Below are 13,364 nucleotides of genomic sequence, written 5' to 3' on the forward strand. Positions count from 1 at the left end.
CCTTTCAGCTGCTCTCAGTGCGGAAACACTTACAAACATAAAAGAAGCCTCATGAAACACGTGAAAATCCATAGTGGGGAAAGACCTTTCAGCTGCTCTCACTGTGGAAAGACTTTTACAGAGAAAGGACACCTTGAGGTTCATTTGCTAAGTCACTCTTCAGAAAAGTCTTTTACCTGCTCTCAGTGCGGAAACACTTTCAAACATAAAGTAAGCCTTATGAAACACATGAAAATTCATAGTGGGGAAAAGTCTTTCAGCTGCACTCAGTGTGGAATCATTTTTACACGGAAAGGAAGCCTTATCAAACACATGAGAATTCATAGTGGGGAAAAGCCTTTCAGCTGTTGTCAGTGCAGAAAAACTTTCACGTGTAACAAAAACCTTAAGAATCACATGTTAATTCATGCTGGAATAAAGCCTTTTACCTGCCCTCACTGTGGAAAGAGTTTTACACAGAACATACACCTTAAGAATCATTTGGTAACTCACTCTTCAGAAAAGCCTTTCATCTGCTCTCACTGTGGAAACGCTTTTACACGGAAAGCAAACCTTAAGGATCACATGTTGAGTCATAATGGAATAAAGCCGTACAGCTGCTCTCAGTGTGGAAAGAGTTTTACACAGCATGGACACCTTAAGGATCATTTGGTCACTCACAGTTCAGAAAAGCCTTTTACCTGCTCTCAGTGTGGAAAGTCTTTCACACGTAAAAGATACCTTAAGACTCACATGTTATTTCATACTGGAATAAAGCCTTTTACCTGCTCTCAGTGTGGAAAGAGTTTCATACATAAAGGAATTCTGAAGAATCACATGTTAATTCATACTGGGATAAAGCCTTTCAGCTGCTCTGAGTGTGGAAAGACGTTTACACAGAAAGGACACCTCAAGGTTCACACTGCCAACACGCATTTACATTCAAACAAAAAAAGTAAAAAAGTGAATTTATCCAGTGACCGAAACATATGTGCTGTGTAGGGATGGATATTAAAGGTTGTATCAGCGATTTCTAGCCTGAAACATAAAGTGTCAATTTCAGCTCACCTTTCTTCACGATCCGCTCGCTGCCTGCCCCATAAATTGTCTGTGAAAAAAACGCATCTCTCTGGTCAGCCTAGGGTCCGAGATATGCCAAAAAAAAAGATCGACGCTGTTCTATTCCACAGATAAACAAACAGTGTTCCAACCAATCAGCGTCAGGGGTTTGGTGTTGTGGACTTTCCTACTGGTGCTGGGATGTGAGAGAGGCGGAGCGAAAGTCCACAACACCAAACCCCTGACGCTGATTGGTTGGAACACTGTTTGTTTATGTGTTGAAAAGGTTGGTAGTGCCGATTGTTTTTTTGGCATATCTCGGACCCTAGGCTGACCAGAGAGACACGTTTTTTTCACAGACAATTTAAGGGGCAGGCAGCGAGCGGATCGTGATGAAAGGTCAGCTGAATTTGACACTTTATGTTTCAGGCTAGAAATCGCTGATACAACCTTTAAGGAGCTTTCAAAGGTATTACTGCTGATCCATTCTGGTCTTCACATAGAAACTGATCCAAGATCTGTCAAACATTCTTGTATACTCAAATATCTACCAATGTCCACAAAGAAGATGACCCTCTCTCTGATGGATGTAATTTTTCTCTTTGAGAAAGATATTATAAAAATAGACATGCAAATATAAATGTTCTATCTACATGTAACACACTACTCAACAAATAAATGTATTGTTTAAATTCAAATGTGCATATTCTTTCTGTGTACTATAATATTGACTTTTCTCAGTAAACTTTTACCTACTATTGAAATCAACCAGCGAACACACCCATGTGGGGCCCAAATGGTTTGCACTTAGGGCCCAGTCAATTTTGTTCCAAACAAAAAGAACTGCTGAGAACCTGATAGATTGAATCTCTTTTATTGTGCAAAATACATTCTGAAAAAAACAATCAAACACAACAGGGTTATGTTTAGTAATAGCAAGGTTCACATTACAAACGACACACAGCGTCAGTCTGTAACACAATCTCATTAGTTTCAATGGAGAGCCAGCGATTTCCATAAAATGATGTGGTAATTTTGCAGTAATTGACTGCTACCGCTAACATTTGCAAGCACTTAAGTAAGTAAACAAAAACAAAACTACAATAGTCTATTTCACTTGAAGTCTTGAACAGGACAGTTTTGCTTCTCTGCTCCACCTGGGCACTTTCCACCCATCCACCCATTTCCCTCCTCTAGACGCTTCACACTCCAGTCCAACGGGTGGCGCTAAAACACATACGTTTGTTTGTCAAACACCATTAAACCTCAGAGGAAGAAGATTAGTTTCACCGCGCTTTCTGTTGTGATGCTGGCTGAATACAAACCGTTAGAAAGGCACGTTCTGTAAATAGAAACATACAGTTTTTGAATCAGTTCTGTCAATGCGGTAATATTCTCATCCTCATAAGTTTTGAAGCAAGCAGAAATATCTGGAGGAGTATCAGCTAAACTGAGGTCTGTTGCTGTGAAGATGGTGTTTGTTAAAGAGGAGAGTGAGGAGGACACGAGTCAACCAGAACCCTGGAGAATAAAACAAGAGGAAACAGAACCCTGGAGAATAAAACACGAGGAACCAGAAACTTGGAAAATAAACCATGAGGAACCAGAACACTGGAGAATAAAAAATGAGGAACCAGAAACCTGGAGAATAAAACACGAGGAACCAGAAACCTGGAGAATAAAACACGAGGAACCAGAAACCTGGAGAATAAAACACGAGGAACCAGAAACCTGGAGAATAAAACACGAGGAACCAGAAACCTGGAGAATAAAACACGAGGAACCAGAACCCTGGAGAATAAAACACGAGGAACCAGAAACTTGGAAAATAAACCATGAGGAACCAGAACACTGGAGAATAAAAAATGAGGAACCAGAAACCTGGAGAATAAAACACGAGGAACCAGAAACCTGGAGAATAAAACATGAGGAACCAGAAACCTGGAGAATAAAACACGAGGAACCAGAAACCTGGAGAATAAAACATGAGGAACCAGAAACCTGGAGAATAAAACGAGAAGAACAAGGAGGTTGGTGTTTATTCTTCATTTATCTTGACTGTTTGGGGTTACATAAGGACAACCGAGCTTTAGACACTGGATGTCTGAAGATACTTGTTAAAACAAGACCTTAACTGTTTTTACTAGAATTGCAACTAATGTGACACCAATGGCGCTTTTCCACTACACAGTACCAGCTCACCTCAGCTCGCCTCGACTCGGCTCTGTTTGGTTTTCCACTGTGTAAAAGTTGTACCTGTACCGGCTTCCAGGTACTTTTTTTCGTACCACCTCCGGCGAGGTTCCAAGCGAGCTGAGGCGATACTAAAATGGAACGTGAAAACACAGCAGACTGCTGATTGGTCAGAGAGAATCGTCACTATTCACTGCGTCATCATTGCACGTGCCAGCAATAGTATCCAGAATAACCCCGCCATTTTTAAAAAGTTTGGCCAGAGATTGCGTGACATATCCAATCCATTACATATTATGGCAACTCGGAAGAATACGCCGTGGTCAAACGAGGAGGTGCAGACAGCGGGTGTGTGTCGCGTAGAAGATTACATCACGGCAGTTTCTTGCAGCGTCGCTATGACAACCAGGTACTATTGTGGAGGTACAGGTACAACTTTTACACAGTGTAAAACCAAACAGAGCCGAGTCGAGCTGGTACTGTGTAGTGGAAAAGCGCCACAAGATGATACTGTCAGACTTTATTTTAGCTTTTTGGAATCGTAAAACTGTTTGTTTACAGTGCCTCTTGAAGAAAATATGAACCTGGCAATCTGTACATCCTCCACTTCTTGGTCTCCCTTTACCCTGATTTTAAAAAAAAATGCAATACATTTCGAGAAATAAAATTCAAATGCTCCTTCTTTACTGTAATTGCATTGACAGTATGCCAAATTTGCATTAAATCTGGGTTATAGTATGGTACTTCTAAATTATAATCTTACATATTAACGAAGAAGTAGTCTAACATAGTATAGGATAATTCAGTCTCGTTCAATTATCCTTATAATGGTTAAAAGTGCTCTGATTATCTGCAATGATTAAACAATAGTTCAATGTGTAGTAGTGATTATTGAGGTCTACATCCGCCGGCCTTTAATGCCGCTTACAGGAGTGTTGACATACAGAAACGTTATCGGAGTGAGGAGGTTAGGGGAACGTTCTGGGAACCTTCAGAGAACTTCCAGGGAATCTTTCAGGAGCGAAGGTTTTCTTAATGTAAACAGAATGTTCCCTTTAGGGGTTATGTTCCCCTAACTTAAAGAGAACATTCTATTTACATTAAGAAAACTTCCCTGGCTAACCAATAGGGAACGTTCTGGGAACCAAACATTTTTAGCTGGGCGGTTCACGTGTCATTGATCTAACAAGGCAATACATGAAAGTTTTTCACAAACCAGTTTTTATTGTTTGAATTTCTTAACATTTTAAAGCTAAGACCAGAAGTGTCTAGTCTTTGCTCTGTGATATATTTTTAACTTTGTGAAATGTTTTCATCTGTACACAAATGTTTTCCTTGTATTTCCCAAATGTCCCAATTGATTGTCATCTTGTTAATGATTTTATTTTAGGCCTGATGAAAGTGAAAGAAGAAAGACAAGATCTGAATGAGGTGGAGGAGCAACATCAGAGTCTGAAAGATCATGTTGCGACTGGAGAAAAATCTGAGAGTTTCATCAATCAAATAACAGACGTCTTGAGGCCTTTCAGCTGCTCCCAGTGTGCAAACACTTACAAACATAAAAGAAGCCTCATGAAACACATGAAAGTCCATAGTGAGAACAACCCTTTCAGCTGCTCTCAGTGTGGAAAGAGTTTTACACGGAAAGGAAGCCTTATCAAACACATGAAAGTTCATAGTGGGGAAAAGCCTTTCAGCTGTTGTCAGTGTGGAAAAACTTTCACGTGTAACAAAAACCTTAAGGATCACATGCTTATTCATGCTGGAATAAAGCCTTTCACCTGCTCTCACTGTGGAAAGAGTTTTACACAGAAAGTACACCTTAGCAATCATTTGGTAACTCACTCTTCAGAAAAGCCTTTCAGATGCTCTCAGTGTGGAAATGCTTTCACGCGCAAATCACACCTTAAGGATCACATGTTGAGTCATACTGGAGTAAAGCCTTTCACCTGCTCTGAGTGTGGAAAGTCTTTCACACGTAAAAGATGCCTTAAGACTCACATGTTAATTCATACTGGAATAAAGCCTTTTACCTGCTCTCAGTGTGGAAAGAGTTTCACACATAAAGGACTTCTTAAGGTTCACACTGCCCACACGCATTTACATTCAAACAAAAAAGTGAAAAAGTGAATTTTGCATCTGGTGACCGAAACATTTATGTGCTGTGTAGGCAGGGATGGACTGGGGTTAAAATTCGGCCCTGGAAAAATCCAGCCCATCCGGCCCACGAGTTCCCCCATGAATGAATGAACTGCTGGATCATGGGGCCTTCAATTGGAGTAAATAAACGAATAAATAAAACAGGACAGAAACAAATAGCCTAGATATTACTGAATTCATGGCAAATGCAATTTTGTCACATAGAAATGAACTGGAGAGTAAAGCATTGATTTTTATTGCTGATAAATCCTGTCATTTCCTCACCCTCATGTCATTCCAAACTTGTATGAATACTTGCTTCTGTGGAACACAAAATACATTTTGTATAATGTTAGCATACAATTTTGATTTTACCCATATGGGCAAAAATTTCTGGAATTTCTGAAATTGTCTTCTTTTGTGTTCCACAGAAGCAAAAAAAAAAATCCTTCAGGTTTGGAATGACACAATGTTGAGTACATGATGACAATTTAAATTTTTGGTTGAACTATCTCTTTACGAAATTTAATATTTGTAAAAAACCAACTAAATTATATAAGACATTACAGTATATGTCTCTAAAGAGACAGACGTTCTTGCTTAGAATTAGTGTTAGTAAGATGGTGGTCACAGGAAGTGCACTTGATAAAACACCATTTTTGTACAATGTTAAGCTAAATTTTGGAGCTGAATTTATTGGCGTTTTCCAGTGTTAGTAAGATGGTGATCACAGGAAGTAACCATGGTCATCATAACCATGGTTATGTGTTTTTTTGTTAAACAAACAATAAGTTAAAGTGAAAGTCGTGACATATTGTCAAGTTTGGTGACCCATACTCGAAATTGGTCCTCTGCATTTAACCCATCCAAGTGCACCCACACAGCAGTGAGAAGTGAACAAACACATGCACACACCGGAGCAGTGGGCAGCCATTGCTCCAGCGCCCGGGGAGTACCTGGGGGTTCAGTGCCTTGCTCAAGGGCACATCAGTCATGGTATTGAAGGTGGAAAGAGCGCTGTTTATTCACAATCCCCATCTTCAATTCCTGCCGACATGGGAGTCGAACCGGCAACCTTTGGGTTACAAGCCCAACTCTCTCACCATTAGGCCATGTACAAATGTAACCTGGACCACAAAACCAGTCTTAAGACACTGGGGTATATTTGTAGCAATAGCCAAAAATACATTGTAAGGGTCAAAATTGTTGATTTTTCTCTTATGCCAAAAATCATTAGGAAATTAAGTAAAGATCATGTTCCATGAAGATTTTTTGTAAAATTCCTACTATAAATATATCAAAATGTAATTTTTGATTAGTAATTTGCATTGTTAAGAACCTAATTTGGAGAACTTTAGAGGTGATTTTCTCAGTATTTAGATTTTTTTGCACCCTCAGATTCCAGATTTTCAAATAGACATATCTCGGCCAAATATTGTCCAATCCTAACAAACCATACATCAATAGAAAGCTTATTTATTGAGCTTTTATATGATGTATACATCTCAGTTTTGTAAAATTGTAACCTTATGACTGGTTTTGTGGTCAAGGGTCACAAATATGTTGCCCAATCTATAAAATTAGTAATAAATACGCTAAACATGTATAGCTAGAAACCCCAAAACCATTTTATAAAAGCAAAGTAGGCCTATTTAATAACAATAAGCAATAACAGTCATTTTTATAATAAATACATCTTTGCCAAAACACCATATTTGTACAATGTTAAGCTAAATTATGGAGCTGAATTTATTGGCGTTTTCCAGTTTACCTCTTCCTGCATTTTAAGTTGTCACGGCTGTTTTCGGCCAGCAGCACTACACGACTATTCTGTGTGACATCTGAGTGGATCAAGCTACTTATGCGGTTTATCACTTTACATTGTGACGCAAGCGCAGCGCTGAGCGCATGAATGATCCCGCACTACTTTTGCGCACGGCTGGCGGATGCATTATGATCCGTATGACTTAGAATGACAAGAGTAGGCTGTTTTTGTTGTTGTTGTTGTTGTTGTTGTTGATGTTTGTTTTTGTGTTCGATCGCGCGGCGCCTCACGCACGCACATATAAAAATGAAACGTTGCAACTTTCCAGAATAAAATACAGTCAAACAAATATACTGTAGAGACACTGGCTAATTTAAATAGTGCATACTGCGAAGTACAATCTGTTCCATTCAGCCTAAGCTCGGGCCAAACACATATTTGCTCACGAGGAGGATGTTTTTTTTTTTAAGCGAGTTAAATACAAAGCCTCGTTTACATAATAGTTTGGCAATCAAATACATCGCGAATATGGACATTTAATTAGACTTGTGCTGAATGAGAGAGGTAGTCTCTCATGAGGAACCAAGCCGTTTGCTTTCAGTTTCACTTTAAAGTGCCTTAATTCGTTTTGGCTTATTTAGCTAATTATTTTCTTCGTTCGTGTTTTGTTTTGAAATCCGTTTAAAATAGCATATCTAGGTATTGTGTTTATTGTTTGTGCATTATAACATTTCGCTTTATTAGTTTTTTTTTATTAATGTAAAAATGTGGTTTGTGCTTATTGTACCTAAACTACAATGTAACATTAATGTAGACCTACATATTTGTACCTATATACGATTTTATAATTGTATATAAACCTACAAAATTACCCTTCACTGGATCTATAATGAACTATAAACTACATTTTGGCATTTTAGAATGCCTAGTCATACTTTTTTGTATATTTTGATGAAAGTAACTCAAAATTAAAAGTGTAACTCATTACAATTCAGAGGCAGTAATATTGTAATGTAACTAATTACTTTTAAAATACAGTCTAATGTATTACATTTTGGAAGTAACTTGCCCAACACGGCTTAACATCTTATAATAACGAGAAAGTGTCTTATAATGACTCAACATCTCATAATAATGAGACTTAGTATCTATCTTATATTGAGAAACGTTCTAATAATAATAATGAGTTACAAAGTAATAATATTCAAAAATACTCATAATAATGAGAAACTTTCTTACAATAATGACTTAACATTTCATAACAATGATAAAGTTTCTCATAATAATGCCTTAACATTTATTTAATGACTTAAAATCTAATTAGTTACTAGCTCCTTCCCCATAATACAATTTTATAATAACATAGTTAATTTTCGTAAGGGGTAATGTCTTCATTAAATGCATTGGTTGCAGGGTCAGTCGGCTTTGCTAAGTCCACTAGTGTCTTGCCAAAACCATGACAGTCCACCACATGAATAGCTGCAAATATTGCCTAAAAACAGCCAGTAAAGACACTGATGCGGTCAGGACCATGGCACCGGCTTCCCATAACGAAAACGATACATTAAATGAATTAAGAGTTTGCACTTCTCCAGGCACCACTAGACTACTGGGCTAAAAAAATTACAAAAAAAAAAAAACACACTGGAGGATCAAATTTAATACACACTTTATTAATAAAGCATAGGCCTATAATTTACAGACAAGCAGAATAGCTCAGAATATTAATTAAGATAGGCTTATTTGTTAAGTTTTGTCCTTATTTTCCCATTATAAGAAAATGCTTGTAAAATGTACTATGTCCCAAACTATTTTATGATAACGTCACAAGTGTCGTTTCATTACATTTTATAAGCCGTCGCCCGTTACGAAAATTAACCATGTTTTTATTATGGTGAAAGTCTTGTTTTAACCAGTAAAGATGATAAGCTTCTAGTTATTATACGGGAAAGTTTCTCGTTGATACGAGAGATTTTCTCATTAATACGAGGAAGTTTCTCATTATTAAGACAAAGTTTATGATTAGTTTATTATTATCTCATTATTAGAAGATATATTGTTTTCTCGACTTACTTTGTAAGTCATCACCAGAAAGTTTCTCAGTGTAATCAGATACTTAAGTCATTATTATGAAAAAAATTTCTCATGTCTTTTTTTTCTCATCTGTGGCGGGAACGGACTTCATATTGCTTTGTTTGAATAAATTTTGCAGCATGTTTTCGCACAATAGAACAGATTAAATTGTTATCTGGTTGATTTCAATGTAGGTAAAAGTTTACCTTTGAATTTAAACACTACATTGATTCGTGTAGTACTGTTTAACATGTAGACAAAAAAAAGAAAATCACAATTGTTTGTCCATTTTTACACACTTCTTTCATTAAGAGACATGGAGAACAGAAAATTGCCAACAAAATTATATCCATCAGAGAGAGGGTGAAATAAACTATTGTTTCTACAAACAATAAAAACTACAAAACTACAAGTTTCTATCTTTTTGGTGGACATTGGTAGATATTTGAGTACATTTGACAGATTTAAAATCATTTTGACTCATCAAGACTGAATATAGGGTATGTCGAAAAACTCCCATCTCTTTTTCTCCCTCAACGTCAAAATCATCCTGCATCGCTGGGGAAGTACCAACCCAGTGTTTACAAAGTGAACATGCGAAGAAGATCAAACACCCTTTACAGAAAAAAGGTAAAACAGCGAGGTAGGATGATTTTGGAGTTGAGGGAGAACATGAGATGGAAGTTTTTCGACATATCCTAACTGTCTTTAACCTCAAAAAAAAAACTGAGTTCAGGCAGACCTAGACAAGACAAGCGTTTAAGGTTAAAAAAATATATCAATTGCTGACATCAAGTTTCGGTCAACATGAATGTGTGTTGGCAGTGTGAGCCTTAAGGTGTCCTTTCTGTGTAAAAGCCTTTCCACACTCAGAGCAGCTGAAAGGCTTTATCCCAGCATGAATTAACATGTGATTCCTCAAGCTTCCTTTACATATGAAACTCTTTTCACACTGAGAGCAGCTGAAAGGCTTTATTCCATTGTGAATTAACATGTGAGTCTTAAGGTTTGAGTTACGTGTGAAAGTGTTTCCACACACAGAGCAGATGAAAGGCTTTTCCGAAGTGTGTCTTACCAAATGATTGCTAAGGTGTACCTTCTGTGTAAAACTCTTTCCACAGTGAGAGCAGGTAAAAGGCTTTATTCCAGCATGAATTAACATGTGATCCTTAAGGTTTTTGTTACACGTGAAAGTTTTTCCGCACTGACAACAGTTGAAAGGCCTCTCTCCATTATGAATTCTCATCTGCTTAATAAAGCTTCCTTTCTGTTCGAAAGTGTTTCCGCACTGAGAGCAGGTAAACGGATTTATTCCAGTATGAAATAACATGTGAGTCTTAAAGTCTCCTTTACGTGAGAAAGACTTTCCACACTCAGAGCAGGTGAAAGGCTTTTCTGAACTGTGAGTGACCAGATGATCCCGAAAGTGTCCTTTCTGCGTAAAAGTCTTTCCACATTCAGAGCAGCTGAAAGGCTTTTTCTCACTATGGATTCTCTTGTGTTTGTTAAGGCTTGTTTTATGTTTGTAAGTGTTTCCGCACTGAGAGCAGCTGAAGGGCCTCAAGACGTCTGTTATTTGATTGCTGCAACTCACTGATTGTTCTCCAGTCACATCATGACCTTTCTGACACTGTTTCTCCTCCACCTCATTCAGATCTTGTCTTTCTTCTTTCACTTTGACCAGGCCTAAAATGAAATCATTAAAAAGATGAAAATCAATGGAAACATTTGGAAAATGAAACGTTAAAATATTTGTATACAGATGAACATGTCCTACTTCAAACTTCAAATCACCCCACATCGCTGTTTTACCTTTTTTTTTTTCTTTTCTGTTTTCTGCCTTTGCACGTTCACTTTGTAAACACTGGGTCTGTACTTTTGCAGCGAAGTAGGACGGTTTGGAAGTTGGAGGAGGAAATGAGATGAGAGTTTTTTGACACCCTAACTGTACTGACCTGGGTTACACATATGCCTCACGGAGCAAGACAAAATGGCCATTTGTGGTTAAAAAGTACAAATATTAATTTAAGAAAATAACCAATCGTTTTGCAAGACAAGCTCTTTTAGAGCCTGTTGAAGCTGCGTTAAATATTAAATTAAATTGTGTTTATTGACATTCATAACATTACAGTAAGTCCAAATTAATTAATATGACATTTCATTATTCTGGGAACATTCTCTGTAGGTCATGAAATTAAAATCTAAAAATAACCTGCAGGGAACGTTCTGGGAGGGTTCTTTTTAGGTTATAAAATTTTACCAAAAAATAACCTGTAGGGAACGTTCTGAGAACGTTCTTTATAGGTTATTAAAGAAGAACCTACAGGGAACGTTCTCATTTGGTTGCCGAAAAAATAACCATATGGGAACGTTCTGTGTTTGCTGGGATATCATCTCTGTTCAGTCACATTCTAGTAAACACAGTTAATTTCTTGTTTTTACAAGGATCCGCAGACACTATGCATCTAGAGCTTTGTTATCTTAAAGTACCACAAACAGTCAAGATAAGAAGAATAAACACCAACCTCCTTGTTCCTCGTACTTTATTCTCCAGGGTTCTGGTTCTTCTTGTTTTATTCTCCAGGGTTCTGGTTCCTCCTGTTTTATTTTCCAGGGTTCTGGTTCACTCGTGTCCTCCTCACTCTCCTCTTTAACAAACACCATCTTCACAGCAGCAGATCTCAGTTCAGATGATACTCCTCCAGATATTCCTGCTCGCTTCAAACCTTAGTCATGGCTATAAGGATGAGAATATTACTGGTATTTACTGACCTGATTAAAAAAATGAAGAAGTATTTTTTCTTCTTACATAAACTACATTTCTAACAGTTCGTATTGAAACAGTGTCATGACAAAACAACAAATGCGCGGTGAAACTAATCTTCTTCCTCTGAGGTTTTAATGGTGTTTGGCAAAATATGCGTCTTAGCGCCTCCGCTGGGCTGGAGTGTGACGCGTCGAGAGGAGGGAAATAATTCGGGGAAATAACGATTTTATGCTTTTGAATGAAGTGAAGTAAAAGTAAAAGTTTCTCAAAATAAAACTACTCCAGTAAAGTACAGTCACTGTCCATCACTGAACCATGGTAATCACAAATAAATAATGGTTTGGTACACTATATAGTTTCACTATGGCATTTGGAATTAAACTCTGGTGATTGTTAAGGTTTAAAAGGTATTACTGCCCTGACTGATACTGCTGTTCCATCTGGTATTTTAACAGCATTCTTATTGGTTATTTTTGTGTGTTAAAAAGAAAAACAAAAAAGACATTTAAAAAAAAAATGAAGGACAAAATGTAAAAAAATTCTCAGTCCCTTTGGCCTAATTCTCAGGATGTGAACAGCTTTTTTCTTCTCAAAACTATAAAACTGAAATATGTTCAGCTCTCTGAACAATTTGTTTGTAGTTGAAACCAGATTTTTTTTTTGAGTCTTCACATGATCCAAATCTGTCAAACGTGCTTGTATCAAATATCTACCAATGTCCACAAAGAAGATATAAACTTGTAGCAATAGTATTTTCCCATCTCTCTCTGATGGATGTAATTTTGTGGCAATTTTTGTCTCTTCGTGAAAGAAATGTCTAAAAAATAGACATGCAAATATGAATGTTTTGTCCACATGTAACACACAACTGCACAAATAAATGTGTTGTTTAAATTCAAATGTGCATATTCTTTCTCTGTGTACTATAGACTTTTCTCAGTGAACCTTTACCTACTATTTAAATCAACCAGCGAACACACCCATGTGGGGTCCAAATGGTTTGCACATAGGGCCCAGTCACTTTTGTTCCAAAAAAAAGACCTGCTGAGAACCTGATGGATTGAATCTCTTTTATTGTGCAAAATACATGCTGAAAAAAAAAATGAATCAAACGCAACAGGGTTATGTTTAGTAATAGCATCGTCTGCCAGACGTTTGTATACAGCAGATGCTTTCCAGATCAAGAGATCTTTACCAGACATCTCACAGACATACGTGCGCTATCTGGGTTAAGACCACGTGTTATTGTTTATCTTGCCGAAATGTAAAAATAAAACCTACATGGTTTTATTTTATGTAAAACCATGTTTTGTTCTTTTGTAAGGGTTGTGTTATCATCTGCCTTCGCTCCCTCTAAACCTGTTATAAAACGATGTGACAATTTTACAG

At 37.3% G+C, this 13,364-nt stretch overlaps 2 protein-coding genes across 2 annotated transcripts in view; one reads left to right on the top strand and one right to left on the bottom strand.

Annotated features, from left to right (window-relative positions):
• Positions 1–988, top strand: part of LOC141347762 (uncharacterized) — a 6,636-nt gene extending 5,648 nt beyond the window's left edge. The window contains exon 4 of the mRNA XM_073852688.1: positions 2–988. Within this exon, the coding sequence (XP_073708789.1) occupies positions 2–981 (980 nt within the window). The 3' untranslated portion in view covers positions 982–988. The remainder of the gene's footprint in view (position 1) is intronic.
• An 8,337-nt stretch (positions 989–9,325) lies between these two features.
• On the bottom strand, positions 9,326–12,076 carry LOC141331025 (uncharacterized). Its single transcript, XM_073835859.1, has 2 exons — positions 11,734–12,076; positions 9,326–10,894 (listed from the first exon to the last, which is right to left on the bottom strand). The coding sequence occupies exons 1-2, from the start codon at positions 11,870–11,872 to the stop codon at positions 10,011–10,013; spliced, it is 1,023 nt and encodes a 340-aa protein (XP_073691960.1). The 5' UTR covers positions 11,873–12,076; the 3' UTR covers positions 9,326–10,010.
• Positions 12,077–13,364: the final 1,288 nt, after the last annotated feature.

Source organism: Garra rufa, chromosome 1 (assembly GCF_049309525.1).
Source record: "Garra rufa chromosome 1, GarRuf1.0, whole genome shotgun sequence".
NCBI lineage: Eukaryota > Metazoa > Chordata > Actinopteri > Cypriniformes > Cyprinidae > Garra > Garra rufa.